The following is a 25,785-nucleotide window of genomic DNA, read 5'->3' as shown; positions in this document are numbered from 1 at the left end:
CCTAACCTACAGGCACTCCTGCCATCTTAGCCCTCTCAATTACCCTGTGTTTGTAGATGGCCAGGACCCTAGGGCCCATCGCTTTACAGGCCAGAACACCAGGCGGAAAGCTGGGGCCAGGCCAAGGGAGGCCACATCTCCAGTAGGAGCAAAGGAGCATTGGACTGAAGAAGTGGTTCAGGGACTTAGCCACCACTCAACGCTGCCTCCCTGGTTTCAGCTCAAGGAGAGAGTTCTGGAAGAACGTGGAAGGCGGAGGGCTCCTCCTGCCCCTGGTTCAATGGATAAATGGACAATTCTGGTCCTCGAACGGACCGGCACCCAGGAGCTTTGGGAGCATCAGGGCCTCCTGGCTCCATGTTGGGCACGTTGGCCCGGGACCATCGGCCACGAAGAGGAGGAACGTGATCGTGGGTGTCTGGGAAAGAGAGAAGGGAGAGGAAAGAGCAGAGCAGGCCAAGAGAGAGGAAGGCAAGACGTGCAGATTCACTGAAGATGGGGAGCAGAAAGCTCCTCGTAGGAGCGTCTGCAGGGTCGAGACTGGGCACACGGGAGGCCCAAGGGGACTCGGGCTGGTGAACTAGGCAGGTCCTCCATGGAGCATCAGAGCGACTGTACAGTGGGCCAGCCTTTCTGGAAGGCAGTTTTGGAGTAAATGTTGAATTTCGTAGCTCCTGGCACTATTTGATCCAGGCAATCTCATGTAGGAATTCCATCCTATAAATTCTCATTCAAATGGGGAGAGACGGACTTGTAGGAGAGGACATCAGCCTTTGATGGTGACAGAGAACATGGAAACAACCTAAGTGTCATCTAAGGAACTGTCACTGCTGCTTCCAGCCGTGATGGAGTAACACAGCCTGGACTTACCCGCCTGCCCCCAAAGCTGGAAACTGAAAGCCATGAAGCAGCTGCACTCAGAATTGGGCAATAGGGGACCGGGATCCCCAGCAGATCAGGGCCGTCTTCCTGAGTTAAGGAGACAGAGGTCAGGGCTCAGGATGGCTTAAGCAGGTGGACACTGCAAGCAGAGTTCCAGAAAGGAGGAAACTACACAGAGAAATAGCTGCAGAGATCGGCAAGGGTCCCCTTAGCGTTAAGCTGAGGACCCTGCCGTGCACGTCAGGGATAAAACTCCAAAGTCGGGACAGTGAGCCACCAGGAGCTGTGCACTGAGTGGCTCCAGAGCCCACACAGGGCGGGGGACGTTTGAGTCCTGACCATTGGCCTTGACTGTCCTCACTGGTCACTTGGGCCCACAGGAGAGACCGCATAGGCCATGCCTCCTTATGGCTGAACCACCCCTGGAGTAAGTCTGCTCGAGACCTGCTCTAACGAAGCTCAGAGAGTCCCACCCAAGATCAGAGCGAACAAGAAGTCCCTGAGCACAGGCCGGACAAGTAGAGCCCTCCCTAAAGGAGGACCGAAAGTAAAAGAGAAAATTCCAGGGAATAAAGAAAGTAAAAACACAATGTCCAGCACGCAATCAAAAATTACCTTTATGTCGAGAAGCAGGAAACTGTGAGCAGCCAAAACATGTCAGTAGAAATAGACTCAAAGATGACAGCAATGATGGAATTACCAGACAACACCCTAAAATAGTCTTTAAAACATTTTTAAGGGGAAATATAAACATAATGAGGGAAATGGAAGACATAGAGAAGAACCAGATGGAACTTTATGAAATCTCCAGTGAAAAATAAGCTGGGCTGGTGTCTTAGTCGGCTCGGCGGCCATAACAAATTCCCCAGATGGGGGGCAGACAACAGGAATGTATCGTGTCACCGTCTCTAGGCTGGAGTCCAAGATCAATTTGTCTCCAGGGTTGGTTTCTGCTGAGACCTCTCTGCCTGTCTTGCAGACGGCCTCCTTCTCACCGTGTCCTCATGTGGTCTTTTCTCTGTGCATGTGCATCCCTGGGGTCTCCTTGTGTGTCCAGATTTCCTATTCTCCATAGGACAACAGTCAGAGTGGATGAAAGCCCACCCAGATGAGCTCAGTTAACCTTAATTACCTCTTTGAAGGCCCTATCTCCAAATATAGTCATGTTCTGACGTACTGGGGTTAGGGCTTCCACATATGAATTTAGGGGACATAATTCAGCCCACAAAGGTAGGGTTAACAACAGGTTGGACACTTCAAGATGATATCAGCAAACTTGAAGCTATAGTAACAGAAACTATCCAAAGTGAGATACAAAGAGAAAAAAAGAAAAAGCAAAACAAATGAATAGAGTCTCAACGACCCCTGGAAAATATCCAGCTGTCTAACAGAAATATAATTGGAGTCTTATGAAATGAGAGAGAGGCAAGAACAGAAAAATTATTTGGAAAAAAGTATAAACCCACAAACCAAAGAAGGTCTACAGGCCAAGGAAGGATAAGCAAAGAAGAAATATATAACAAGGAAAATCATAATCCAACTCCTGAAAACAGAGATAAAGAGAGAAATCTTAAATCAGTCTCAGCTAACAGACACGTCATGTACAGAGAAGCAAAGACAAGGGTGACTGCTGAATTTTCACCAGAAACAATGTAGGTCAGGAGACAATGGAAAATGTCTACAAAGTGCTGGAAGAAAACCTCAATTTATTTCTTTATTTCTTTTTTATTTTTTTTCCCTTTTTCTCCCCAAAGCCCCAGTAGATAGTTGTACGTCATAGCTGGACATCCTTCTAGTTGCTGTCTGTGTGACGCTGCCTCAGCATGGCCGGACAAGCGGTGCGTCGGTGTGCGCCCGGGATCCGAACCCAGGCTGCCAGTAGCAGAGTGTGGGCACTTAACTGCTAAGCCACGGGGCCGGTCGAAAACCTCAATTTAGAATTCTATACACAGTGAAAGTATTTGTCCAAAATGGAAGCAAAATGAAGGCTGAGGACTTCCAGTTTGCAATTTCTACAAAGGCTGAGCTCATCCATCAGCAGCGGACTTGCTCCATCAGAAACGTGACAGCACTTTCCTCAAACACAAGGAAATGGGCACCAGATGAAAACGCGGCTCTACTCAAGGAATGAAGAGGGAAAGAAATGGTAAATACATGAGTAAACACGAGACATCCTTTTCTCACTTTTAAAATTTCTTTTAAAAATAACAGAAAGCTTAAAGCAAAAATAATAATAATGCATTGTGACATTCACCACACGCAGAAGTAAAATCCACGACAATAATGGCCAGAAGGCTGGGAGGGGAAACGAGAGTAAACTGTGGCAAGGTTCTTTTCATGGTCTGTTAAGTGGTGCACTATTATTGGAAGATGAGTAAAGATTCATCTTGTAAGCCCTACGGCAACCACTGATGCATAGAACAAAGATGTATGGCTAATAAGCCCACAGTGCAGATGAATGAAATACTAAGAAAACATTCCATTCATCAAGAAGAAGGCAGGAAACAGAAAACAAGGAACAGCAAATAATTATCAAAATACGGACCCAAATCCAACCACACAGGACACTACACAGAATGGAAATGGTCTCAGTCCTCCAATTAAACACAGAAATTCTCAGACTGGATACAAAACCAAGACCCAACTGTAAGCTGACTACAAGAAACCCACTTTACACAGAAAGACACAGCAGCTTAAAGCAAGAGGACTGGAGATTGCAAGGTCCTAGAGACCCGGGCACTGTGCAGAAAAAGAGCCCCCAAATCTGCAGAGGCATCTGAGAAACACCCGCAGCTGACCTCTTAGTTAACACTGAAAACTGCATGCTGTCCCCCAAGGTCGGGAACCAGGCAGGGACACCCACTCCTCCTCCTTCCATGTGACATTGCATGGAGTCTTAGACAGTGCAATAAGGCAAGAAAAAGAAAGAAGGCATATCGAACAGAATGGAAGGGAATCATTGCTTCTTTGCAGACAATGTGACCATGTATATAAAAGTCGTATGACAGCTACAAAAAGGCTATGTGAACCTCACAGTTTATTTAGTGATGTCACAGGACACAAGGCCAATAGTTTTTAGAATAAACATTGGAATTTGAAATTTAAAAGACCAAGAACACATTCCCATTAAAAACATGAAGCACTTGGGGATAAATTCAACAGAATGTGTGCAGACACTGCTGAGAGAGGTGACAGAGGACCTAGTAAATGGAAAGGTACAATGGTCATAAATTGGAAGACTGGATTTTGGTAAAATGTCAATTCTCCCCCAACTAACTATAGATTCAATGTAATCCCAATCAAAACTCCAGCAGGCTTGCTTGTAGAAGTTGACAAGTTGACTTTCTATACTTGTGTGAAAACAGAAAGGAGTTATCGTGGGCAAAACAATCTTGAAAAGGAAGAGCCGACCTGAAGGACGTACAGTGTAAGCCTGACAGGCCCAGCCCGGGAGGTACCGGCATGAGGAATGCCAATCGATCAATAAAACAGAAGAGACAGAGTCCAGAAACAGACCCATTCTTATGTGATCACTAGAGCGTTGTCAGAGATGCCAAGGTAATTCAACAGGGTGAAGGTAATCTTTTAGCCAATAGTTGCTGGAATAAGGATAATCAAAAGGGCAAAAAGGCATCTTAACCTTTACCCACACCACATGCAAAAATTAAGCCAAAAGGGACCATAGGCCTCTATGTAAAAGCTAAAACTCTAAATTTTCTGAATCGTGATAGAAAAATATGGATGGGGGGCCTTTGCAGGGGCATTGCAGTTAAGTCCGTGCGCTCTGCTTCAGCAGCCCGGGGTTCACTGGTTCGGATCCTGGTGTAGACCTACACACCGCTTGTCAAGCCATGCTGTGGAGGCATCCCATATAAAGTAGAGGAAGATGGGCACGGATGTTAGCTCACGGCCAGTCTTCCCCCAAAAAAAGAAAAAAGAAAAATATGGATGATAACCTTGTGTTTCCCCTAAATTGTCATCAGGAAAATAAAACAGAGTTTTCTCCTTGGCCTTTCTTTTTTATTCAAACATGGTCATTGGGTGTAATTCACAAAGAAATCATTAAATGCACGAAGTTAAATGTTGGTGTGTGGCCACACTGCCAACTCTGGGTTTATAACAGCCACTCCCCGGCCTGATAGGATGCACCTCATTCATTCAGTCATGCTTTTTATTCTCTCATTCATTCGAGCACCATTTATGGGGCGCACTGTGCCCTGTGGCACGCTAATTCCACCTCCAGGTCCTGCCTGGGGCCCTTCCTGGGGACGCACTGTCTGATCCGCCTCTGGTCTGGGAGCCAGTGAGGCCGAGGGGCTGCTTTTCTCCTCTCTGTGTCCCCCCCCCGTCTCAGTCAACAGATGTTTACCGAGCCTGGTTCTAGGGGTGAGGACAGGGCAGGAAAGGAAGGTTGACAACCCGTGTGCCTGAGGGAGGAGATGGTCACAGCCCACATAATTGGGTGCTTGCTGCATGCCAGCAGAGACCAGTGGCTCCAAAAGGTGGGGACACTGGAAGAGGTTAGGTGGCCTGCCCAGGGTCAGGCTCCAGGCTCGCCCTCTGACTCCCATCACAGAAGAGCCGGGCAGTGGGTCTGCAGGATATACATATGTCCATCTCCTGTGTGCACTGGGTTGGAATAGCCGAGTAAGGAAGACCCTTGGAGATGGTCTGGTCCTGCCGCTCCTCATTCAAAGCAGCTAGGGGACGTGCCTGATGTTCACCTGGACCTGCCAGCTCCCTGCCCAGCGTGCCAAGGCTGTCCCCATGCCCACTCTGAGGGAGGAGTCCCCCACGAACACTTCCAGTCCTTCCGAAACAATGAGCAGAACCCCTGAATGGGGCATGCTGGAGGACACGGTCCTGTGTGACTGTGACTTTGGATGCCACACATGTCCAAGACCTTGCCTGTGAAATGGACACAGTGACCCCCATCCACCTGCTGGAGAGGCTGGGACACTTGGAGCTGGGTGCAGGGGCTCGCTGAGGCAGGGGCTGCTCCCTCCTGCTCATCACTCATTAAATGTTCCCAGGCCTCAGTCACCTTTATAAATTAAGCCCTGGGCACCAACTGTCCTCCTATTTTCTCATTGTGTCTCATCTCCCAGCCACCTCTGCTCTGCACCGCTGGGTCTGGAGGCAGAAAACTCCATTACCCTGTCTCCTCTGCTTGCCGGCATCCTTGAGGCTCCAGAGCCAGGAGCACTGGCAGAGATGCAAACAATGCAGGAGAGGAGCCCTTGACTTCGCTCTCCTTCTGGAGGTGTCTCTGAAACTGCCTATATCTCTTCTGGGACCCCAGCTCTCTAGGGGGTAGCAGCCCCTCCTGCACAGCCCCAGGCCCTGCAGAGGCAGCCCCCTCCCCACACAGCCAGTCTGGCCCCTGGGGGCTGCACTCCTGGGCTCTGAACTGCCTCATGTTGCCCCTTGTTCCTCCTTCCCTGGTGGGCAAGGGGCTCCCCTGCCCCTATTCATCTCTGAGTGGCCTCCCCTTCCTCATTTTGCTCTTCCTGCCTTCAATATCCAGGAAATGAATTCCCTCTCATTTTACATAGTAACACGGTTTCTGTTCTGGTGCTTGGCCCTTCAGGCACCCCCAGAACCCCCAAGCCGAGGGCCAGGCTAAGGAGGCAGCAGCAGCCCGCTCGGGCGTCAGTCTCCCCAGCTCTACTGGGGGTCCTGCGGAATACAGCGTGGTGTCAGGCAGGCGGCCGCCCCTTCCTTGTCCAGGCTGGTCCAGGCCCTGGAGCTGTCTGTGGGCGCTGGGGGCGAGGCCGAGTGCCAGGGGCGCAGAGGCTCCGCGGGCGGCGCGGTGCGCCCCTACGCCCAGGTGGGCCACACCGTCTGGGTCAAGTCTTGGCTCTACCTCTCGGCCTCTCAGAGCCTCAGCCCTCGTCGGTAAAATTGGGTGACGCTGAAAGCTATTACGAGGCTGTCGTGAGGAATAAACGAGGCAGATTCGCAAGGCACCCAGGAAGCTGCTAACTCCTTCGGGTCCGTTTAACCTAAAGTTTGGGAGTTGAAAGCTGATATTTAGCTGGCATGAAATTGACAGTATTTTATGATTAAAACAGCCAACACGGACGTGTTGTAAACGTGTAAATGAGAAAACTGCATTCGCATGCACTTTCCAGCTGAAACAAGACCACGGAGAAAGGCTAAGCCCCCGGACTCCTCCGCCAGCTGGAACCCCCCCCGCCCCGCCCCGCCCCGCCCCAGCCACATAGCCGAGACACGGGCGGCCACTCCGCTCGCCTTAACCCGCCCCACAAACCGCGCCCTACGCCACCGCTGCCGCCCCTCCACATACGACGCGCCGGGACCGCGCCCGACCCGGCCCACCCCGGCCCGGCGCGGCACTCTGCGCAGGCGCACCGCGTGCCTGCGCCTCGCCGCCAAGCTCCGCCCGCCGCCTGCGCGGCGGCGCCCTCGGCCCACGGGCCTCATGCATATGCAAAAGAGGTGCCCCGGCGCCGTCCCGGCGCTGCTGTGGGCGGGGAACGGGGCGGGGCCAGCCGGGGGCCGGTCCGGGCGAGGAGGGGCGGTCTAGGGGCCTGGCCCCCGGCGTGGCCAGGGCGGAGCCGGGCCTGGAGGCGGGTGACTGGCGGACCCGAGGCGGAGAGGGGCGGCCGGGACCCGGGCCTGCAGCTGGGGAGCCGGGGACGGCGGCGGCCATGAGCACCGTGGACCTTGCCCGCGTGGGCGCGTGTGTCCTGAAGCACGCGGTGACCGGGGAGGTGAGGCCGGACGGTGTCCTGGCAGCAGCATCCGGGGCCGGCGAGGGGGGTCGTGAAGGTCGTTGGGGGTGCAGGCTGGGCGTGCGCGGTGCTAGCCGCGCTGCCTGGGGCGTGCGGCGGGGCTGGGAGCGCGGGCGGTGGTCGGGTAGCGCGGGGTCCGGGGCACGGCGCGGCTGGGGGACGCCGGCGGTGGTCTGGTGGTGCGGGGTCTGGGGCGCGCGGCGAGGTTGGGGGCGCGGGCTGTGGTCGGGTAGCGCGAGGTCCGGGGCACGGCGATGGGGGAGGGCGCGGGCGGTGGTCGGGTGGCGCGGGGCGGAGCCGGGGTGAGGGGTGCGGGCCGTGGTCGGGTGGCGCGGGGCCCGGACGGGCGGCGAGGCTGGGGGAGCGGGGGGTGGTTCCGTGGCACCCCTCACCCGCCCCTGCGCAGGCCGTGGAGCTGTGGAGCCTGTGGCAGGAGCAGACATGCGTGGTGGCCGGCCTGCGGCGCTTCGGCTGCATGGTGTGTCGCTGGATCGCCCGGGACCTCAGCAGCCTCAAGGGGCTCCTGGACCAGCACGGCGTGCGCTTGGTGGGCGTAGGGCCCGAGGCCCTGGGCCTGCAGGAGTTCCTGGACGGCGGCTACTTCTCGGGAGGTGCCTGCCCTCCCCGCCTCTCCCCGACACCGCAGCGGCCCTGAGGCCCTACCACAAGCTCGGGGCATTGGTGGCTCCCCCTTTGCCCAGCCCTGACCCTTCTCTCTCCAGGAGCTGCCTCCATATGCTCCTGTGTCAGCTCTCCTCATCTCTCCCTCCAGCTGAGGCCCTCACCCACATCCCATCCCCCAGCCATGATGTCTCCCCCACTGTGGACAGACGGACAGTGTGGCAGGGCCCAGTGGTGACTCTGGTCTGGTCTCAAATCAGGACCAAGAGTTTTTACTGGGTCAGCTGCAAGTCCCCTCTGACCACCACCTTTGGTCACTCTAGATGAGACCCTGAACTTCACTAGTCCCACTCCCCCTGCTCCTCCTAGGAGTAGCTGGGACCAGAGCCCAGGCTGTGGCTGCCCGTCCCCCACCCCCACTGGGACTCCTCCCCAAGCACCAGGATGTGCCCTCCAGAGCCCTGAGCCCAGTGACAGAGGAGAGTCCTGCTCCTCCCTTTCCCAGTCACCTTTGGGCCTCAGCTCCTCTAACAGTGGGGACACTCAGCCGTGCTCTGCCCCTCCCAGCCCTGGGTGGGTGAGCTGGGCACCGAGGGTGGACAGAGGACTGGATGCAGGAGGGTGAGCAGGGTGATGGTGGACCTGAGACACACACCTGTGGCCTCTGCTTTCCAGAGCTGTATCTGGACGAGAGCAAGCAGTTCTACAAAGAGCTGGGCTTCAAGCGGTGGGTGTGGGGCGGGGGGGTCCACTGCTCCTTTATTCCTGTTCTTCTTGCTGCCCTCTCCCTAGGCAAGCAGGTTTTGGTGGCATGTACCGCTCTCACCAGCCCTTCTACCATGTTCTCTCTTGGCTGCTCTAGGTTAGGCTTCTCACCCAGGACCTACCCCCAACAGGCAGCAGTGCCTAGCCCACCAGAGGGGACTGGGAGCCTAGTGCCCCAGTCAGGGGCCATCCCAGCCACCTTGGGTGCCTGTGCTACAGGCTTGCTGCCTTGCCTGATTGGCAGCACCAGCTGAGCCAGATCCCTGGGCTCACCCAGCGTGGGCCCCAGTGCATGCAGGCCTGCCCGGCCCCTTGGCTGAGTGCCCCGAGGCTCCAGCAGCTGCTCCTGGCTGGGCAAGTGCTTCCATGGGTCAGGCTGGGCTTGTTGCTGGGCTGGCTGCCCTGTGCCCCTTCTGAGCTCCTGGGGAGATGGAAGGCGGGGGTCCTGCTCTGGGAACTGGTCTGTGCGTCTTGTGGAGACTGGGGGCAGGTGCTGGGGCTCAGTCTTGCCAAAGATCCTGGACAAGCCAGGTGTGTCTTCATAGGTACAACAGTTTGAGCATCCTGCCGGCCGCCCTGGGGAAGCCCGTGCGTGATGTGGCTGCCAAGGTTTGTGATGGCCAAGATCGTGTGGGACTCAGAGTGGTGGGAGTCCCCTGGGGGAATCCATCTAGGGCTGACTTGGGCCTGCTCCCCTCCCTCCAGGCCAAGGCTCTTGGCATCCAAGGGAACCTGTCTGGAGACCTGCTGCAGAGTGGAGGGCTGCTGGTGATCGCCAAAGGTGGGCTGGGGGAGGGGCACCAGGGGCCAATGCCTGGTCACGTGGGGTGCCAGGGCCACATCCTCAGGTGGGAAGGTCTTGCTGAACTTGGTGACCATGCCCTGATCCCTCCTCCCTCTCTCTGGTTCGTTGATCTCGTCATGGTTCCTTTTCTGATCTAGCCTGGCTCAGAGAGTTGGCTTAGCTGGGTAGGGTGTGGCCAGATCTGCTCACTCAACTCCGTGACTGGGTGGGGTCATGGCTGGCCAGCACACAGGGGCACCCTGACCGCCTCCCCGCTGCTGCAGGTGGTGACAAAGTGCTGCTACACTTCGTTCAGAAGTCCCCGGGCGACTACGTCCCCCAGGAGAGCATCCTGCAGGCCCTGGGCATCTCCGTGGAGGTCAGGGCCAGTGCGCCGCCCCAGGTGAGCTCAGCTTCGGGGTGGCACTGCTGGCTAAGAACACCTCCCTGCACCCAGTTCGCCTGGGCTGAATGCTTGGCATGGCCAGATGCTGAGCTGGACCTTGCAGGCTTTAGGTCACTTTGTGCTCACGACAGCCCCAGGATGTCATTGTCACCCCACTTTGCAGAGGAGAAACAGGCTGAGAGCAGTGAGGGGCCAGGGGCAGGGTGACCAGATGGGCAGACACAGCAGGCCCCCCCCCCCCCAGCCACTGAGGGTGGTGGATTCCCTGGGGGCTTCAGGGTGGAGGGCAGCTGGTCCTCTCATCCTCGGGAGGACTGGGGTTTGTCCTAAGTGACTGTAGCCGGCATTAGCATGGTCTTGGTGGCCACCCTCCTGTGCCCGAGTGGAGGGGAGCGTCCAGCATGTTCCTTCCTCTGCTTGGTCCACAGACTGCCGGTGGGTGGGCCCAGCTGCTCTTGGCCCTGGGGAGTGTGGCCGGCCTGATGGGTCCCTGCTGTCTCTGCAGTGTGACGAGGAAGCATGCACCAGGTGAAGGTCCCAGGCCTGTGAGGATCTGGGAGACATCTGCTGCCCGGGGCGTGCTGGGAGTCGGATGTGAAGACTCGTTCCGGAATCTCTGGGCTGGAACATTGAATTCTGCCTGGTCTGAGGGCAGTAACAAGCATTAAACTTCAGTTTCTGGGCAGCGCTGGTCTCCATTGCTGTTGATTTCCTCCGGGCCTGTGGGGCAATTGTGGGCCCCGAGGCGTCATCTTCCCCACTAGGAGAATCAGGAGAATCGCTGTCCTTTGGGTTGGGGGTGGGGACGCACTCCTGTAGTCTCTCTGGCACATGAGAGTCAGGGGTCTGAGGACAGGCCCAGGGGTGGGACAGGACAATGGGGCTGGGCTCCATCTGAGAACGAGGGAGCAGGGTCGGGAACCTCCCTGGGCCCCAGATGGAGCCCAGCCTGGAGGGGCCGGGGTCAGCATTCATGTCCAGTGGGAGCTAACTGGGTTTCCAGGAAGGAGAGGGTTTGCTTCCACCCACTGGAGTCTGGTGGACACTCAGAGACGCAAGGAAAGGGCTAGTCTGCTGGGTGGACCTTCACTGATGTGAGAATCGCCGTTTGTACCCTGCTGTGCCCAGCTGGTATGTCCAGCTCCCCCAACACCTTCCCTGAGGGGGAAACAGGACCCTGGAACCTAACAGGTCCAGAGCAGAACTCCCGCCCCCAGCCTCTCCAGGGGCTCTGCTCTGAACAGTTCAGATGACCTTCTCAGCACCTCCCTGTACCCCTGGTTCGGGCCTGGATGACCACAGTGGCCTCCTAGCTGCCTCCCTGCATCCCCCCACCCTCTGCCTGCCCCAGCTCTTCTCTCAGTGGTCATTTAAAACCTCCAGGCAGGTGACAATGTCCCTTTGTGGTTTAACCCCTCCATTGGCTTCCAGTGACACAAAACCCCAAATCCAGATTTTGTGCTGAGGTTTCCTGGATCTCCTCCGCCTGCCTCCCCCTCAGCTCCTTCTCGGCTCAGTAGCCCCTACCCCTGGGGGCTCAGTGGTCCCTGGGGGCCGGCATTTGTGGGCATCCTGGTCACTGCTGTGTCCCCAGCACAAGGACCCTGGGGACAGCCAGATGCAGTTGGGGGACAGCCTCTGGGGCACTGCCACCACGACCGCCCACCCCCGGCCCTCCTGGACACACAAGGCAGCCAACTTCTTTAAAGCGTTTACTTAGTTCAAGTCTGAAGCTCGTGGACATCTGACGAGGACGCGCTTTGCAGAGTGGGCGGAAGACAGTGACACGCGTCTACAGGGCTGTGATGGGGTGGCGCAGACCCCTGCGGGCGGGCGTGCGGGGGCACCGGGCCCTGCCACGCTCACCCCGCGCGTCTGTGTCGGGGCGGCGGCTGCGCCCCGGGCTGCGGGGCGCACGTCAGGGACTCCCCGCCGGCTGTACAGTCTCTGCGCGGACCGGACGCCTCGGGGCGGCGGCTGGGCGTGGGCTGCGCAGCGCGGCTCGGCCTTGGCTACCAGACGCGGCATCGCTCCTGGGGGTGCATGGGGGTGCCCCGGACGCAGTGAAACGCGTCCGCGAAGGCGGCCAGGTTCTGCAGCGAGCCCAGCACCCTGCGGGCGGACGGAGGGGCCTGAAACAGCACCGGCGGGGCCGGGGCCGGGGCAGGGGGCGGGGGGCGGGGGAGCGGGGCTCACTTGCCTGTACTTCAGGGGACTGTGGACGTCAGTCTTGATGGACTGCACGGCGAACTCTGGCCGGTAGGACCCGCACCACACCTGTGGGCGCACGAGGGGCGTGGCTGCGGGGCTGGGGGAGGGGTGGGCCTGGGGTGGCGGGAGGGGCAGTGGTCTTTTCTCTCTCTGGGCGCAGAGGAGTCCCGCCAGTCCCAGGCTGCTTTTTCAGGATGTGGGATAGGGAAACTGGCAGGTTCCTCCCCTTCCTCCACAGCCACATATGAATCCTCCCCAGCTCCAACCCCCGGCCCTTCCTTTTCCTCCAGGAAGCCTTCCAGGCCTGTTAGTTCTGGTTCTGCTTGGCTTGCCTGCCCACGGTACCCCTGGAGGCACCCCATAGTGTGGGCCCTCCGAAGACATGAGTGGGGAGCTGGTTTCCAGCTCTCGGGGGACAAGTGGTATGGGGACTATGGCTCTTACCTGGGCGTAGTTGATGAAGAACAGCTGGTCGTAGGTCAGATCCAGTCCTGGCAGCTGCTGATCCTTGCCGCCCTCTGCTATCCACTTTAGGTAAGCCTGCGGCACCAAACGGGTGCTGGGCCCAGCCCTGCCCTCCTTCCTGGGGACAGCGCCAGCCTGGCCAGGACTGTGGAGTCCTCAGATCCGGGCAGAATGGAGGTCTGGCTCCACAGCCGCCCCTGGTGGAGGGCCTGCCTCTGCAGCTTAAGGCCCTTTGAGCACCCCCAGGGACAGGCACTCACCACCCTAATTACTCAGTGGCCGTCTGACCGCCTGCACTGGCTGGGCTCTGTGGGGGCTCCCCGCCCAGGCCGCCCGCCACACGGTGCCCACCTAGAAGGAATTCTGATGCCCAGTGCTTGAGGCTGCAGGCACAGGGGTGTTGCTGGGGCCGGAGGGTGTGCAGTGACTGGAGACGGCCGGGGCCTCCCCAGAGTGTGGAGGCTCCAGCTAAGGTTGGGGTAAATGTGGGCAGAGTAGCCATGGTGCCCGCCCACCCAGGGCCAGGCTGGCTCCTCCAGGGCACCGCTGCCTCCCCATGCAGATGGAGAAGGGTCGCAGGATACACCTCCGCTGGGGACGGGGCAGTCCCTGCCACACTGAGGACCCACCCCCCACCTCCTCGAGGGGCCCACCTTGTACGCCTGCCGCACCCCTCCGTTGTCGGCAATGTTCTCCCCGAGTGTGCTGAACCCGTTCACCTGCACACAGGAGACGGGATGGCCGGGCAGCTGGGGCCCTGGTTCCCCTCCCCTCCCCTCCCCTTCCCCGGGGCCAGGACTGGGGTGCGGTCAGTCCGGGCAGGGGGCTGTGCTGGTGGCGGCTCGCTCACATTCTGCTCGTCCGCCAAGTCCCAGGTGTAGTTCCCGTACTGGTAGATCATGCACTCTGACTGCTCCCGGAAGTGCTGGGCCGAGAAGTTACTCCACCAATCCAGCATGTTGCCATTCTTGTCAAAGTTCCGCCCTGGGCAGGGGCAGAGAGGCTGGTTCTCTCCCGCACGTCCATCTCCCGCACCCCAGGTGTCCTCCTGGGAACCCCAGGATCTAAAGCTCATGTTTGTGAGCAGAGAATGGGCCCTGAAGGGCATCGGCCTGCTCGCAAGAGTTGGCACAGTGTCAGGGGCTGCTCAGGCCCCTGGAGAGGGAGGGCTTCGGTGGTCTTCCCTGTCACCCCAGAGGTTAGGCACTGTGGTTTCATGACCCTTCCTGGTGTCCAAACTCTCTAAACCCCAGGTGAGGGGAGCATATGCCCCTGGGGACCAGGTTGCCCTCAGGAGGTCCCAATGGCTGAGCCCTGTGGGAAAACCAGCTTCCTGGGTTGCAGCTGGAGCCCCTGTGCGTGGTCACAGGCCACTAGACCCAGGCAGGGCGGCCCCGCCCGGCAGTGGGAGGTCCGAGTGTTGGGTCAGCACATCCCTGGGCTAGAGCATGCTGGCTGCTCTGGAATGACACTGAGCCAGGCTCCGTGTCAGGCCAGGACCTGGAGCTTCCCAGGTGTGCCGGGCAGTGCCACTGTTCCCTTTTCACAGGCCCAGGGAGGGAGTGGCCAGTTAATGAGGTGAGTCGGTACCAAGCGCTCAGGCTCTCGTGCCCTCTCCTCCATCCCTCTGCCCAGAGCAGGAGTGCTGGACAGTGACCGAGCCTGCCATTCAAGACCTCCTCTGCCACCGTAGCTCCCTGGGGCCCTGGCAAGTCCTTTCCATGCCCTGGGCCTCAGTGTCCCCACAAACCATGAAGGGGTTGGATGGACAGCTCCAGGGCCCCTTCCTGGTGGCCCGACTTGGCCCTCAGTCCCCTTTCAGGGATGCTGCTCAGTGGAGAGGGGAGGGGGTGTGTGACTGGGAGGTGTAGCCCTCACTGCCCAGGCAGCTCCCTACCATTGTCGTCAAAGCCGTGGGTGATCTCGTGCCCAATCACCATTCCAATGCCCCCGAAGTTCAAGGCCTGTGGCTGCTCCTTGCTGAAGAAGGGAGGCTGGAGGATCCCAGCGGGGAACACTGCCCCGGGGTCGGGGTGGGGGACAAAGAATAAGCTGTGAGTGAGCACACCGGTGTGCCAGGACCTCCAGGAGTCCTGCAGTTAATCCCACAGGCGGGGAGGTCGAGGTGATGCCACACAGCCCACTTCATAGATGAGAAAACGGAGGCTCAGAAGCTCAGAGGGCAGGGCCAGTGAGTGGCAGACCCAAGACTCGAGTCCGGGTTCTTTCCACCATTCCGTGCTGCCTTCCAGAAAAGGGTTTTTGCTGCCCCCACTACCCGCCCCTGAAACCCTCACACCCTGCTCACAGACCACGAGTGAAACTTCCCCACAGGTGGGGTGACGGGGTGAAGTTCCTACAGGTGGGAGAGGTGGCACCTACTCCTCTTCTGAGAACAGGCTAGTGGGGCCCAGGAGGAAGGAGTGGGGGGCCGCTTGTTGCCAGCTCTCCTCTGGCACTGGAGGGATTGGGGCGGGTGGGGAGAGGTGAACATACCAATCTGGTTTCGGTTTGGGGAGTAGAACGCGTTAACCACGGCGGCCCCGATGATCCAGCTGTGATAGACAAGCCACTCACTTGGAGCCCAAGTCTCCTGGAGCCCTGCCTCCTGACCAGATGGCCAGAGCCCACCATGAGGCCCCATGCCATAGTGGCCATGGGACCAGTGCGGCCGACGACCAGGCAGGGTCCTGGCCAGTCCAAAGATCTGGCTCTTTCCTGGGGCTCCTGCAGCAGAGGGCGCAGGGCCCTGAGTCAGAGCCAGCCGCCCTCCCCAGCTGGCGCGGCCCCCAGCCCACTCACAGGTTCTGGTCCACCTTCTCCCGAAGCTTCTTCAGGCTCCGCTGGGCGCTGGCCTTGAGGTTCTGCAGACCGTTCTCAAAGTACAGGTCCTCCGAGAAGTTCAGCTACAGGAGAGGGGTGGTCACTGCCAGGCATGCAGGTGGGATCTGCAAGGGGCCCGGGGCAGGCGGGGCAGGGGGGAGGTCAGGGTGCTGGGCAAGGGCCTCGGGACTCGGATGTGGCCAGCAGGCTCTGAGTGCAGGTGGACTTGGGGGGCAACCCTGGCTCTGCCTGTTTTTGTGACTGAGCAAGTTCCTTAGTCCCTCTGGGCCTCAATTTCCCCATCCATAACAGGGTAACGCTAGAGCCTCCCCAGCGCAGGTGAGGTAGTGACAGGCTGAGTTAGTGACAGAGCACCACCCCCAGGTAATCGAGAGCTCGTGGTCCGTGGGGGCTGGTTCAGGGGAAGATCGGGTTGGGGTGGGGGGCTCTTGCAGGGCCCCTGGCCGGTGGGGCGCACGTTGGAATACTCCTCGTCCAGGTGCTTGTTCCTCTCCTGCAGGAGGTAGTCGGGGTACCCAATCTGCTCCCGCATGCTCATGGCCTGGGGGAAGAGGAGTGGCTGGTCCGCGCTCACCCCACCGTGGGTAAGGGGCTAAGGGCTCTGCCCCCCACCATATGGGTAAGGGGCTACGGGACTCGGCCCCTCCTTGCAGGCTGTGGGAGGTTTAACAAGGATGGGACACGGAAGAGCTCTGCCCAGGCCGACTTGCAGACCTGACAGCCAGCCAGGGGTCTGGTGGGGCGAGGACTAGGAGGAGTCGCTTGGCTGCCATTTGTCACGCTGGCCCAGAGGGGCCTCTGGTGAGTCCTGGCACCCTGCTCCCCAAGGCCATGGCTACCCCACCCGTTCCTGGGGCTGCTGGGGGTCTCCCAGGCTTGGCTTCCGGTCCCGCTCTGCCTACAGCCCCTTCCTGAACCAGCCGCCCCCTCCACCTCGTCCTCGTCTCTAACGTGGGTGATGATTCATGGTCACCCCGTGCCCCCACCCTGGGGCTCCCCTCTCCTGGAGGGAGGCCCTGACTGTGGAACTCCAGCTGTCCGCCCACCTTCTCCTTGGCCTTCTTCCTGGACGCCTCGTCCATCCAGCCCAGCTCATTCAGGGTCTCCACGAAGACTGCCCGCACCTTGTCGATGAGCTCTCTGACCTGGGGAGAGTGTGTGGCCCTCGTGCCTGGGTGTCCAGCACTGGGGTCTCTGCAGGGGTCTGGACAAAGCACTGCTCTGGCTGTGGGGCTCTCCAGGTGTGGTGTGGGGAATGACCCCCCCGGACAGGGTCCCCACTGCTGCCTGCCGGCCCCTGGACTCACAACTTGTACAACTCACACCTTTCCCAGGTGGGCCTGCAGAATCGGCGGTGGGGGTCCATGGCTGGCTGGGGGCCAGAGGCCCGCGGCAGCTCCCACCGCCTGATGGTGCACTGGGGCAAACGTGTGTCCCCCCCGGCTGTACCACAGAGCACACACGTGCTGCTGGGGGGTGAGTGGGGCCCCCTCGCTGGGTTCCCAGAGTCACAGTGGGGGGTGGTGGCCATGTGACCTGCCGGCATCACTGCTGGGAGGTTGCACCTGGCCCCTGGCGCGGGCCACAGACAGGGTCGCCTGACCACATCAGAGCACAGAGCACCCACCATGTTCTTGCTGTCTCCGGGGAAAGCCTCCTTGACGTAGAGGGAGCCCACGGCGCTCTCCATGTTGCTGTTGACGTAGCTGACACACTCCCGCCAGCGCACCTCCTCCACCGTCGTGCCGTACAGCGCCTGTGTGGCCAGGCATTCCTTCATGCCACTGCATTTACCCATCTACTTCCCACCAAGCCTTGCGTGGGGCCCTGGGTTTATGAGGGGAGCAGATACCCCTGGTCCTCTGCCTTGGGGCGTGTGGCAGCCGGCAGGGGACATGGGATGATCTCAGACTCGCCTCTGAACGCTGGCCATGGTGTGGGGAGGACGGAGCGTGCAGTTTAGAAGGGTGTGGGCCTTTACCCTGGGGTGGTGGTGGGGGCTTTACTCGGCCCCTAGTTCCTCCTTGTCCTCTGTCCTCAACACCTTGGCCTGGCTGTCTGGCCAGACTCTGCCCTCAAGGACTCCAGCCCCACCGTCAAAGCACAGGCTGGTGTTGACCCCGGAGCAGGGCCTGGGGGCCACGTCTAGCTTGGCCACCAGCCACCAGCTCTCTAGGCCCCGGTTTCCTACTTCCGAAGCGGCGATGAGAATGTCTGCCGATCTGCACCCTTGGGACGCAGGGGCACGAGGTGGAAACGTGTCACCATTAGATTCCTGGCCCCAAATCTTGGCCAGCCCAGCGTCCGGCCAGACGTTCCTGGGCTGTGGGGTTTCCTGCCCCCTAAGTATTCAGCAAGACTCGTTCTGGGACTCAGCTCCCTCCTGACGCTTGGCTAATAGTGTCTCCAACCCAACATGCCAGAGCGGGAGCCCTGACCTGCCCCGGCCCGCTCTACCCATTTCCCTGTCACAGTAGAGGGCCTCTGCACATCCCATTGCTCTGGTGAAGACCTCGGAGTCCCCCTGACTCCTGGTCCCTCGTCCCCCGTATCTGTGTGGATACCTTCATCTACTGCCAATGCCGTGGTCCAACCCATCACCCCTGCCTCCACTCTGAGCCTCTCACCCAGAACACTGATAATGACAATGTTCTGGTCACTGTCCCAGAACAGCCACTAGGACCACAGGGCTTGCCGGTGGGTCTCCTGCCTCCACTCTGACAGTGCCCCTCCAGCAATCAGAGTGACCACATGAGCAGGACGTCAGACTGGTTTCCGCTCTTGACACCCAGCAGCTGTCAGCGCTCATCGAATCCGTGCCCTGGTCTGGCCCACGATTGCTGGCCACTACCTCCCTCCCAGACCTCATCTCCTTCGTTTCCCCTACGTGGCCCTGGGGTCCCTGACTCTGGACCTCTGCACTAGCTGTTTCTGCTCTCTGGGAATCTGCCCTGTCTCTTCATGTCTGGGTCATTCCTGCTGTAAGGTCTCAGGGTCACCTCCATGGAGAGGCTCTCCCTGCCCTCATTGCTGCCCCTCACGTCCTCCTTGTTGGTTTTGAAACAGCAGATCTCAGGTTTGTTGACTGCTTATTGTCTGGCTGCCCCAAGAGGGCCGGTGCCTCGTGGGCCTCGTTCCTGGCTCTGACCCCAGCGTGGACCTCGGTGCCGGCCCCCAGCTGGCGCTCAGTATCATAAACGAGGAACAAGTGCCCGGCCAGGCGTGGGCGGGGGCGGGGGCAGGCGCTACCTCTGGGTTGCGGCTCACCTTGCGGTAGTTTGCGCGTGCATCCTTGAATCGCTGGCTTAGGCTGCTGATGCGGTCCAGCACCAGGCGCCAGACCAGGTAGTTCTGCAGGGTCCTGCGGCCAGGGCGGGGGCGGGGGCGGAACAGGAGTGGTGTTGGCCCAGGGCGGGATATGGCTTGTGGGCCCTTGGCCAGCAGGTTCTACCCAAGCAGGGAGTTCAGGGTGGTGGAGAAACTCCAAGAGAGCCCCCTAGATACAGCCTGTCCGCCCCTGGGAGTTTGAGATGCCCAAGGAGGGGTTCACATCTCCCCTCCCCTCGATGTAAGCCTCCATCGCCACTAAAATTTAACCCCCTCCTGCCCCTCAGACCTCAGAGCAAATGCTCTATGGGGTCCTCTCCTGAGAGGAGGAGCTGATGGGGGCGGGGTGAGACCAGGGGCAAAGACACTGAGGCCTCTTGGGACGTTCCCTCGGCCCCACCTGGCTGAGTAGATGTCAATGATGTCTTCAAGATGTTGGAGGTAGGGGATGCCGTAGACCACCACTTCTTCATCTGGCAGCAGCTTGATTTTGACAGAGGACAGCACAGATTGTATGAAGACAGTCCAGTTAAATCCCTGGGGAAGGAGGGAGTGGGGAGAAAGAGGGAGAGACAGAGAGGTAGACAGTCCTGGGCATCCAAGAAACCCAGCCCGCACCAAAGAACGTTCAAGAAACGAGAGAGTTGCCGCAGATAATCAGAGTCGGGAAAAGGTGGGTGACATTACTGCAGAGCCTATGGACTGGAAAGATAAGAGTTATGCCAATATATTTGAAAGCCTAAGTGTAATGGAAAAATTCCTGGAAAAACAGAATTTAGCAAAAATGACAGAAGAAGAAATAGAAAATATAAGTAGTTTTATATGTAATAAACTGAGCCTTTAATTTAAAATATTCCCACATAGAAATTTCCAGTGGATACTATCTGACATTTAAGAACTGCCAATCTTACTTAAACTTTCCAGAGAAGAGAAAAAGCAACAACTTTTTTCAACTTGATTTATGAGGCCAAGAATAACCTTAGTACCAAAATAAGGATATTACAAGAAGAGAAAATAAGAGGCCAGTCTCATTTATGATTATCAAAAAAAAAAAATTCTAAGCAAAATCTTAGCAATTGGATACCTATATAAAATGGATAATACATCACAGCCAAATTAGATTTACTCAAGGAATTCAAGTTTGGTGTCACATTTGAAAATCAAAGCAATGTAATTCACTATGATAACTGAATAAAGGAGGAAAATCACATGATAATTTCAATAGATACAGAAAGACGTTTAATAAAATTTGCTATCTATTCATGATAAAAACTCTCAGCAGACTAGAACTAGAAGATAAATTCTATAATCTGATAAATGGCATCTACAAAACATTTGCAAAGAACTCTACAGCAAATGTGAAATTTAATGGTGAAATGTTGCAAGCTTTACTTCTGAGATCAGGAAGGAAAGGAGATGTCTACTGTCATGACTTCAACATTAGGCTGAACGTCCTAGCCACTTCAATAAGACAAGAAAACCAAATAAAATCAGTAAGTGTTGAAAGGGAAGAAATAAAAACTGTTATTTTTCATGAAGGACATGATTTTGTGTGCATGAAATCTGAAAGGATCTACAGATAAAGTATTAGCACTAATACATGCATTGAGTCAAGTTGTTGTATACAAGGTCAGTATTTCTGTATGCTAGCAACAAATAAGAGGATAAATTACAAAATGATACTATTTACAATAATGTAAAAAACCAAACACGTTAAGAATAAATCTAATGAAAAATATGTAAGGCTTTGAAATAAAAAACTATAAAACTTATTGAGAGAAATGAAAGAAAACATAAAGATATGGAAGTGCATATCAGGGTCATGGATCAGAAGACTCAACATTGTAAAGAGGTTGATCTTCCCCAAACTGATACTTAGATTGAAGCAATCCCTATCAAAATCTCAGCAGTTCGTGTGTGTGTGTGTGTGTGTGTGTGTGTGTGTGTGTGTGTGTAACTGGCTAACTCACTCTAAGTTTTATAAGAAAATGTAAAGACCAAGAGTAATCAAGATGTTCTTGAAGAACAAAGTTGTTGGACTTGCCCTCTCGGATATCAAGACCTGTCATGAATTTATAGCAGTGGACGTAGTGGGTGGCTGGCACATGGATAGACAGAGAGACCAATGGATCAGAAGAGAGTTCAGAAACACACACACATATGCACAGACACGCAGACAAACATACAGATACATACACACACAGACATGAACACAGGCACACACATAGACACACAGACAGAACCTTGATTTTTAACAAAGGTGGCATGCAGAGCAGTGGCTATAGGGGGAGTCTCTCCAATAAATGGTGCTGGATCATCTGAACATCCATAAGGAAGAAATGAAACAGTTCCTTCACCACACTCCATATGAAAAATCGACTCAAGGTAGATTGTGGACCTAAGCGACCTTGGGGGCAGGCAAAGATTTCTTAAGCAGGACAAAGAACACCAGCCATAAAGAAAAGGCTGACCCATCTTTGACAAGTTGATAAATTGGACTACTTTAAAACCTCCTTTGAAAATAAAAAGAACCATTATGAGAGTGAAAAAGAAAGCTTCTGGTGGAGAGGATGTTTGCTACATGTAAACTGACCAAGGGGTCAAGCCAACATGTATCAAGAACTCCAAAAATCCACGAGAAGAAGGCAAATGTCCCAACAGAACAAACGGCAGGAGACTTGAGCAGACACTTCACGAGAGGGGACCGCCAGTAGCCAGTCAGCATGAAGTAGTCCTCAATCTCACTGGCTGTCAGGGAAAGTCAGATTCAGCCCAGAGGAAATTCCGCAGCACATGTGCCAGCGTGGCGAAGAGGAAAGGAAGGGACACCCTGAGCGCAGCACTCTCGGGGAGCATGAATCTGCAGTGACCTAGGGGAAGGTCTGGCATTATCTACCAAAGTTGAATGCGTGCCTGTCCTGTGACCCGGCCGCTCATTCCAGGTGCAAACCTAATAGAAATGCACACACGTGCATGCCAAGAGACGTGCACAAGAACGAGCATTGCTACATTCTTCAGAAGAGTCCAGAACCAGAACTGACCCAGAGCTCCAGGAAGAGCAGAGTGGGGCATCACCGCTGTGAGTTCTTAGAACTGAGGTTACGGCCATCAGGGTGAGTGGCGATCACCCCATGCCGCCGTGAGATGAGGAGGGATGACGGTGAGACAGTCTCACCCACACCATGTGGAACAAAAGAAGCCCGATGGGGCGAGCACCGCTCATGGTGGGAGAAGTTGGGGCCGTGGCTGCTCTGGAGAGGCTGGCGGGGAAGGGGCGTGAAGGGGCATCAGCAGCGGCTTAGGTCCTGATCTGAGTAGGGGCTCTGTGGATGTGCTCACTTTGTGGCAATGCTAAGAGTTATAAGACATTATAAACCAAACACCCCAAACCTCGGGTTCCTGGACACCACCCGACCTGCTCCCGTGCGTCCCCGCGGCAACTTTAGGCCGCGTGAGTCTCTTTGTCTCCCTTCCCATATTTAGCCCATTTGCAAGTCCTGTTGGCTCTACCCTCCAGATAGACCCAGAAGCCACCTCTCTCACCACTTCCGTTGCCCCTCATCCCGGCTGCCACCCCCCCGCCTGGGGGGCCCTGCAGCCTCCTGGCGAGCCTCCCTGCTTCTCGTCCTTGTCCCCTTTAGCCTGCTTCCTCGGTAGCCAGACCCTCGTACATGAGAGTCAAATCCCCTTCCATCTGTGCCCCAAACCCCTCTCACACAGCGTCAACGCCAGTGCCCTGGGGTCCGCCACCGTCCACGCCCTCGCCTCCCTGGCCTCATCTCCCATCCGGCCACCTTGCAGGCCCTGCCTGGGGACCTTGGCCACTGTCCCTCTGTCTGGACCATGCATTCCCCCCAAGGCTCCTCTCCGCATCAGCGTCCCCATGCAGCCTCTCCGCCTGCCCCGGCCGCTCCCTGCCTGCTTCCTCACACACTCTGCCCGCAGCCTCTCCTCTTCCTGTTCCTCCTGCACCGAGCACCGCTCCAGGCAGGGTCTGCCTGCTTCCTTCCCTGGCGGAGCCAGCGCCAGAGCAGGGCCTGGCCCCACCAAGTGCCTGCTGGGGCGGGGCGAGCTGTTGGGCTGCGCTGGGGAAGGGGTGTCCCAGCAGGCCACCATGGGGACCAGCGCCAAGGAGGGGAGCAGGATTCAGGGACCACAGAGCCTTCCGGAACACCAGGTGCCGTGAGCCCTGGCCGGGGCCCTCCGAGTTTTCCTGTTTTGTTCTTTGGCTCCAGACCCTACATCTTCTGTCAGGAGGGAGGAGCTTTGGGTCTGTCCCCGCCCCTCTCCTCCTCCCTCTGACTTTGGGTCTGTCCTCACCCCTGTCCTCCTCCCTCTGACTTTGGGTCTGTCCCCGCCCCTCTCCTCCTCCCTCTGACTTTGGGTCTGTCCTCACCCCTGTCCTCCTCCCTCTGACTTTGGGTCCATCTTCACCCCTGTCCTCCTCCCTCTGACTTTGGGTCTGTCCCCGCCCCTCTCCTCCTCCCTCTGACTTTGGGTCTGTCCTCACCCCTGACCTCCTTCCTCTGACTTTGGGTCTGTCCTCACCCCTCTCCTCCTCCCTCTGACTTTGGGTCCGTCCTCACCCCTGTCCTCCTCCCTCTGACTCTGGGTCCATCTTCACGCCTGTCCTGCTCCCTCTGACTTTGGGTCCATCTTCACCCCTGTCTTCCTCCCTCTGACTTTGGGTCTGTCCTCACCCCTGTCCTCCTCCCTCTGACTTTGGGTCTGTCCTCACCCCTCTCCTCCTCCCTCTGACTTTGGGTCTGTCCTCACCCCTGTCCTCCTCCCTCTGACTCTGGGTCCATCTTCACCCCTGTCCTCCTCCCTCTGACTCTGGGTCCATCTTCACCCCTGTCCTCCTCCCTCCAGCTTCGACTCCATCGTGGCCTGTGCCCTCTGCCATCTGACTTTGGCTCTCTCCCTGCCCACACCCTCCACCCTCTGACTTGGGCCTCGTTGCCACGGCTGGCGGTGGCTAGAGCCGCAATCTTGCCCCTCCTTCTGCAGAAGGAGGCCCCTCGAGAAGCCTGGCTACTCAGGGCAGTCAGGGCCAGTTGAATGAGTTTGGGGCAGGGGGATGCAAAGCTGAGCTCCCCTTTCCCTGGGGTGGGCTGCTTCTGCCCTGCCCCCAGCCCCTAAGCATGAGGCCTGGCCAGGGGGTTGGGGGGCCCCAGGGTCTGGGGCAGGCAAAGTGGTAGAGCAGAGCCAGGCTGGGGTTCTGAGCAGGACTTGGGGACAGAGCGCCCTGGGTGGGGGTCTCCCCAACTCGGGCAAGTTAGCAACCCCTCCCAGCCTGTTCCCTGCTCAGAAAACGGGGGTCGTCACAGCAGCCACGTCACAGATGGGGTGTCCCCGTGTCCCCAGACAACCCAGTTGATGCCTGCTGTCCTGGAGTGAAAATGTCCCGGTTTGGGTGACCACAGCCCCTGCTTGGGGATGGGCATATTTTTGAGGCTTAAATGAGAGGCAGGGACCGTGTGGGCGGCTGGGGCCTCACCTTCAGGCCAAACTGGCTCTGGAGCTCCTCCAGGCCCATCCTGTGGTACAGGGCGGTGACGTCGTGCCTCTCCTCCTGGGGGGCCGTGGCCTGCAGCAGGGGTTGAGTGGTCACACGGGGGCGGGGGCGGCCGGGCCCCAGGACACGCCCCCACGGGCCACAGTCTCACATTCGCCAGCTTCGTCTCCAGCTCCAGCACCAGCAGCATGTCCTGCCACACCAGGTGGCCGTTCTCGGGGAGGTTCATGTCCGCCCGCAGCATCGTGGCCACCGATACCATGAACTGCAGGTAGGCTTCCCGCACCTGGGCCAAAGGACGCAGGATGGAGTCTGGCGGCTTCGGCCGCCTTGGCTCCCATGGAGCTCTCTGTGGGGTTGGGGGTGGGTGTATGACACAAAGCAGACCCCCAGGATGCTCATTGGGATGGGGGTGTTCCAGACTACCCTGCCCTCCCAGGCCGGAGCCCTCGCTGTCACTCACACTCCCCGACAAGCCGGCCGGAGGGGCTGCCAGCTCTGTGGGTGGACCATGCCCACTTCCCCAGGCCTGCACTGAGGCCACGCCCAGATGGCTCAGGGCTGGGCTCCCTACCCCATCGCTCCTGCGTGTGACCCCATGTCCCTGAGCTTCCGTGGCACTGGGAGACTACCCTGCCGGGCTGCAGGGCTGCATATAAAGTGCTGGGCACACAGTGGGTGTGCAGTAAATGTCCAGGGCCGTCGGGTGCCAGAGTGAAGGGTGGCTGCCCTAGTCAGGCTCCTCTCGGCCCAAGGGTCAGGAACTGGGTCCTGAGGATAAATGTCCTCCTGGACCCGCCTTCTTCATGCTGCGTCCTGGGAGAGGCTTTCCTCTTGGCAGGCAGGAACCACAGAGGCCACCTCCTCTGATTCCTTGGCATCAGGCTGGGCTGACATGTCTCGCTGGCAGCTGCCTGGTCTGACCCATGGCTGCCGGGCTTGAGACCTCCCGGATGCCCCAGTCCCTGCTGCTCTGAGCTGGGTCCCTTGATCTGGTTCTCCCAGCCCCACTGCCCTACTCCATGGCTTCTTCTTTTGGCTACACTGGTCTTTTCTCCTGGCTGGATTCATCCTTCACAGCCTAGCTCAGAGCCTGCCTCCTCCGGGAGGCCCACCATATTGCTTCCCCATCATTTCTCATCTCCTGCCTTTTCACTTCTGCTCCCGTCCTTCCTTCCCTGGCTCTTCCCTCCACCCCCCGCTG

General features: G+C 57.8%; 2 protein-coding genes across 8 annotated transcripts in view; one reads left to right on the top strand and one right to left on the bottom strand.

Annotated features, from left to right (window-relative positions):
- Positions 1–7,464: 7,464 nt before the first annotated feature.
- On the top strand, positions 7,465–10,901 carry PRXL2B (peroxiredoxin like 2B). 5 transcript variants are annotated; one of them, XM_087446963.1, is made up of 7 exons: positions 7,465–7,619; positions 8,047–8,251; positions 8,937–8,988; positions 9,572–9,635; positions 9,732–9,807; positions 10,095–10,213; positions 10,645–10,901. In XM_087446963.1, exons 1-7 carry the CDS (start codon positions 7,557–7,559, stop codon positions 10,882–10,884), a joined length of 819 nt encoding a protein of 272 aa, XP_087303089.1. In that variant the 5' UTR covers positions 7,465–7,556; the 3' UTR covers positions 10,885–10,901. The 5 variants fall into 5 exon arrangements, with proteins under 5 accessions (XP_087303089.1, XP_087303090.1, XP_004425562.1 ...); XM_004425505.3 differs by having other exon boundaries at positions 7,466–7,619; positions 10,722–10,901; XM_087446964.1 differs by lacking the exon at positions 8,937–8,988.
- A 1,307-nt stretch (positions 10,902–12,208) lies between these two features.
- The window catches only part of MMEL1 (membrane metalloendopeptidase like 1), a 36,098-nt gene continuing 22,521 nt past the window's right edge, over positions 12,209–25,785 (bottom strand). For 2 of the 3 annotated variants that reach the window (XM_004425506.3, XM_087445826.1), the window contains 15 exons: positions 24,733–24,867; positions 24,564–24,653; positions 19,464–19,600; positions 19,004–19,097; positions 17,364–17,492; positions 16,783–16,881; positions 16,194–16,277; positions 15,695–15,798; positions 15,389–15,447; positions 14,790–14,909; positions 13,743–13,876; positions 13,546–13,611; positions 12,872–12,967; positions 12,417–12,493; positions 12,209–12,328 (listed from right to left, as the gene is read on the bottom strand). In XM_004425506.3, coding sequence (XP_004425563.1) covers positions 12,229–12,328; positions 12,417–12,493; positions 12,872–12,967; positions 13,546–13,611; positions 13,743–13,876; positions 14,790–14,909; positions 15,389–15,447; positions 15,695–15,798; positions 16,194–16,277; positions 16,783–16,881; positions 17,364–17,492; positions 19,004–19,097; positions 19,464–19,600; positions 24,564–24,653; positions 24,733–24,867 — 1,524 coding nt within the window. In that variant the 3' untranslated portion in view covers positions 12,209–12,228. Of the gene's footprint in view, positions 12,329–12,416; positions 12,494–12,871; positions 12,968–13,545; positions 13,612–13,742; positions 13,877–14,789; positions 14,910–15,388; positions 15,448–15,694; positions 15,799–16,193; positions 16,278–16,782; positions 16,882–17,363; positions 17,493–19,003; positions 19,098–19,463; positions 19,601–24,563; positions 24,654–24,732; positions 24,931–25,785 lie in introns of all 3 variants that reach the window. The other variant, XM_087445827.1, reaches the window with a different exon arrangement.

This window comes from Ceratotherium simum, chromosome 22 (assembly GCF_057802395.1).
Source record: "Ceratotherium simum simum isolate JZ-2026a chromosome 22, ASM5780239v1, whole genome shotgun sequence".
Taxonomy (NCBI): Eukaryota; Metazoa; Chordata; class Mammalia; order Perissodactyla; family Rhinocerotidae; genus Ceratotherium; species Ceratotherium simum.
Note: the sequence above shows the minus strand (reverse complement) of the source record. Positions and strands in the feature narration are given on the sequence as shown.

Excerpts from the sequence above, each read along its gene's own strand:
- PRXL2B (XM_087446963.1), top strand. The coding sequence starts at position 7,557 with ATGAGCACCGTGGACCTTGCCCGCGTGGGCGCGTGTGTCCTGAAGCAC. Across the intron at positions 8,252-8,936 it reads CGGCGGCTACTTCTCGGGAG|AGCTGTATCTGGACGAGAGC; the intron begins GTGCCTGCCCTC and ends TCTGCTTTCCAG. Across the intron at positions 10,214-10,644 it reads GGGCCAGTGCGCCGCCCCAG|ACTGCCGGTGGGTGGGCCCA; the intron begins GTGAGCTCAGCT and ends CTTGGTCCACAG.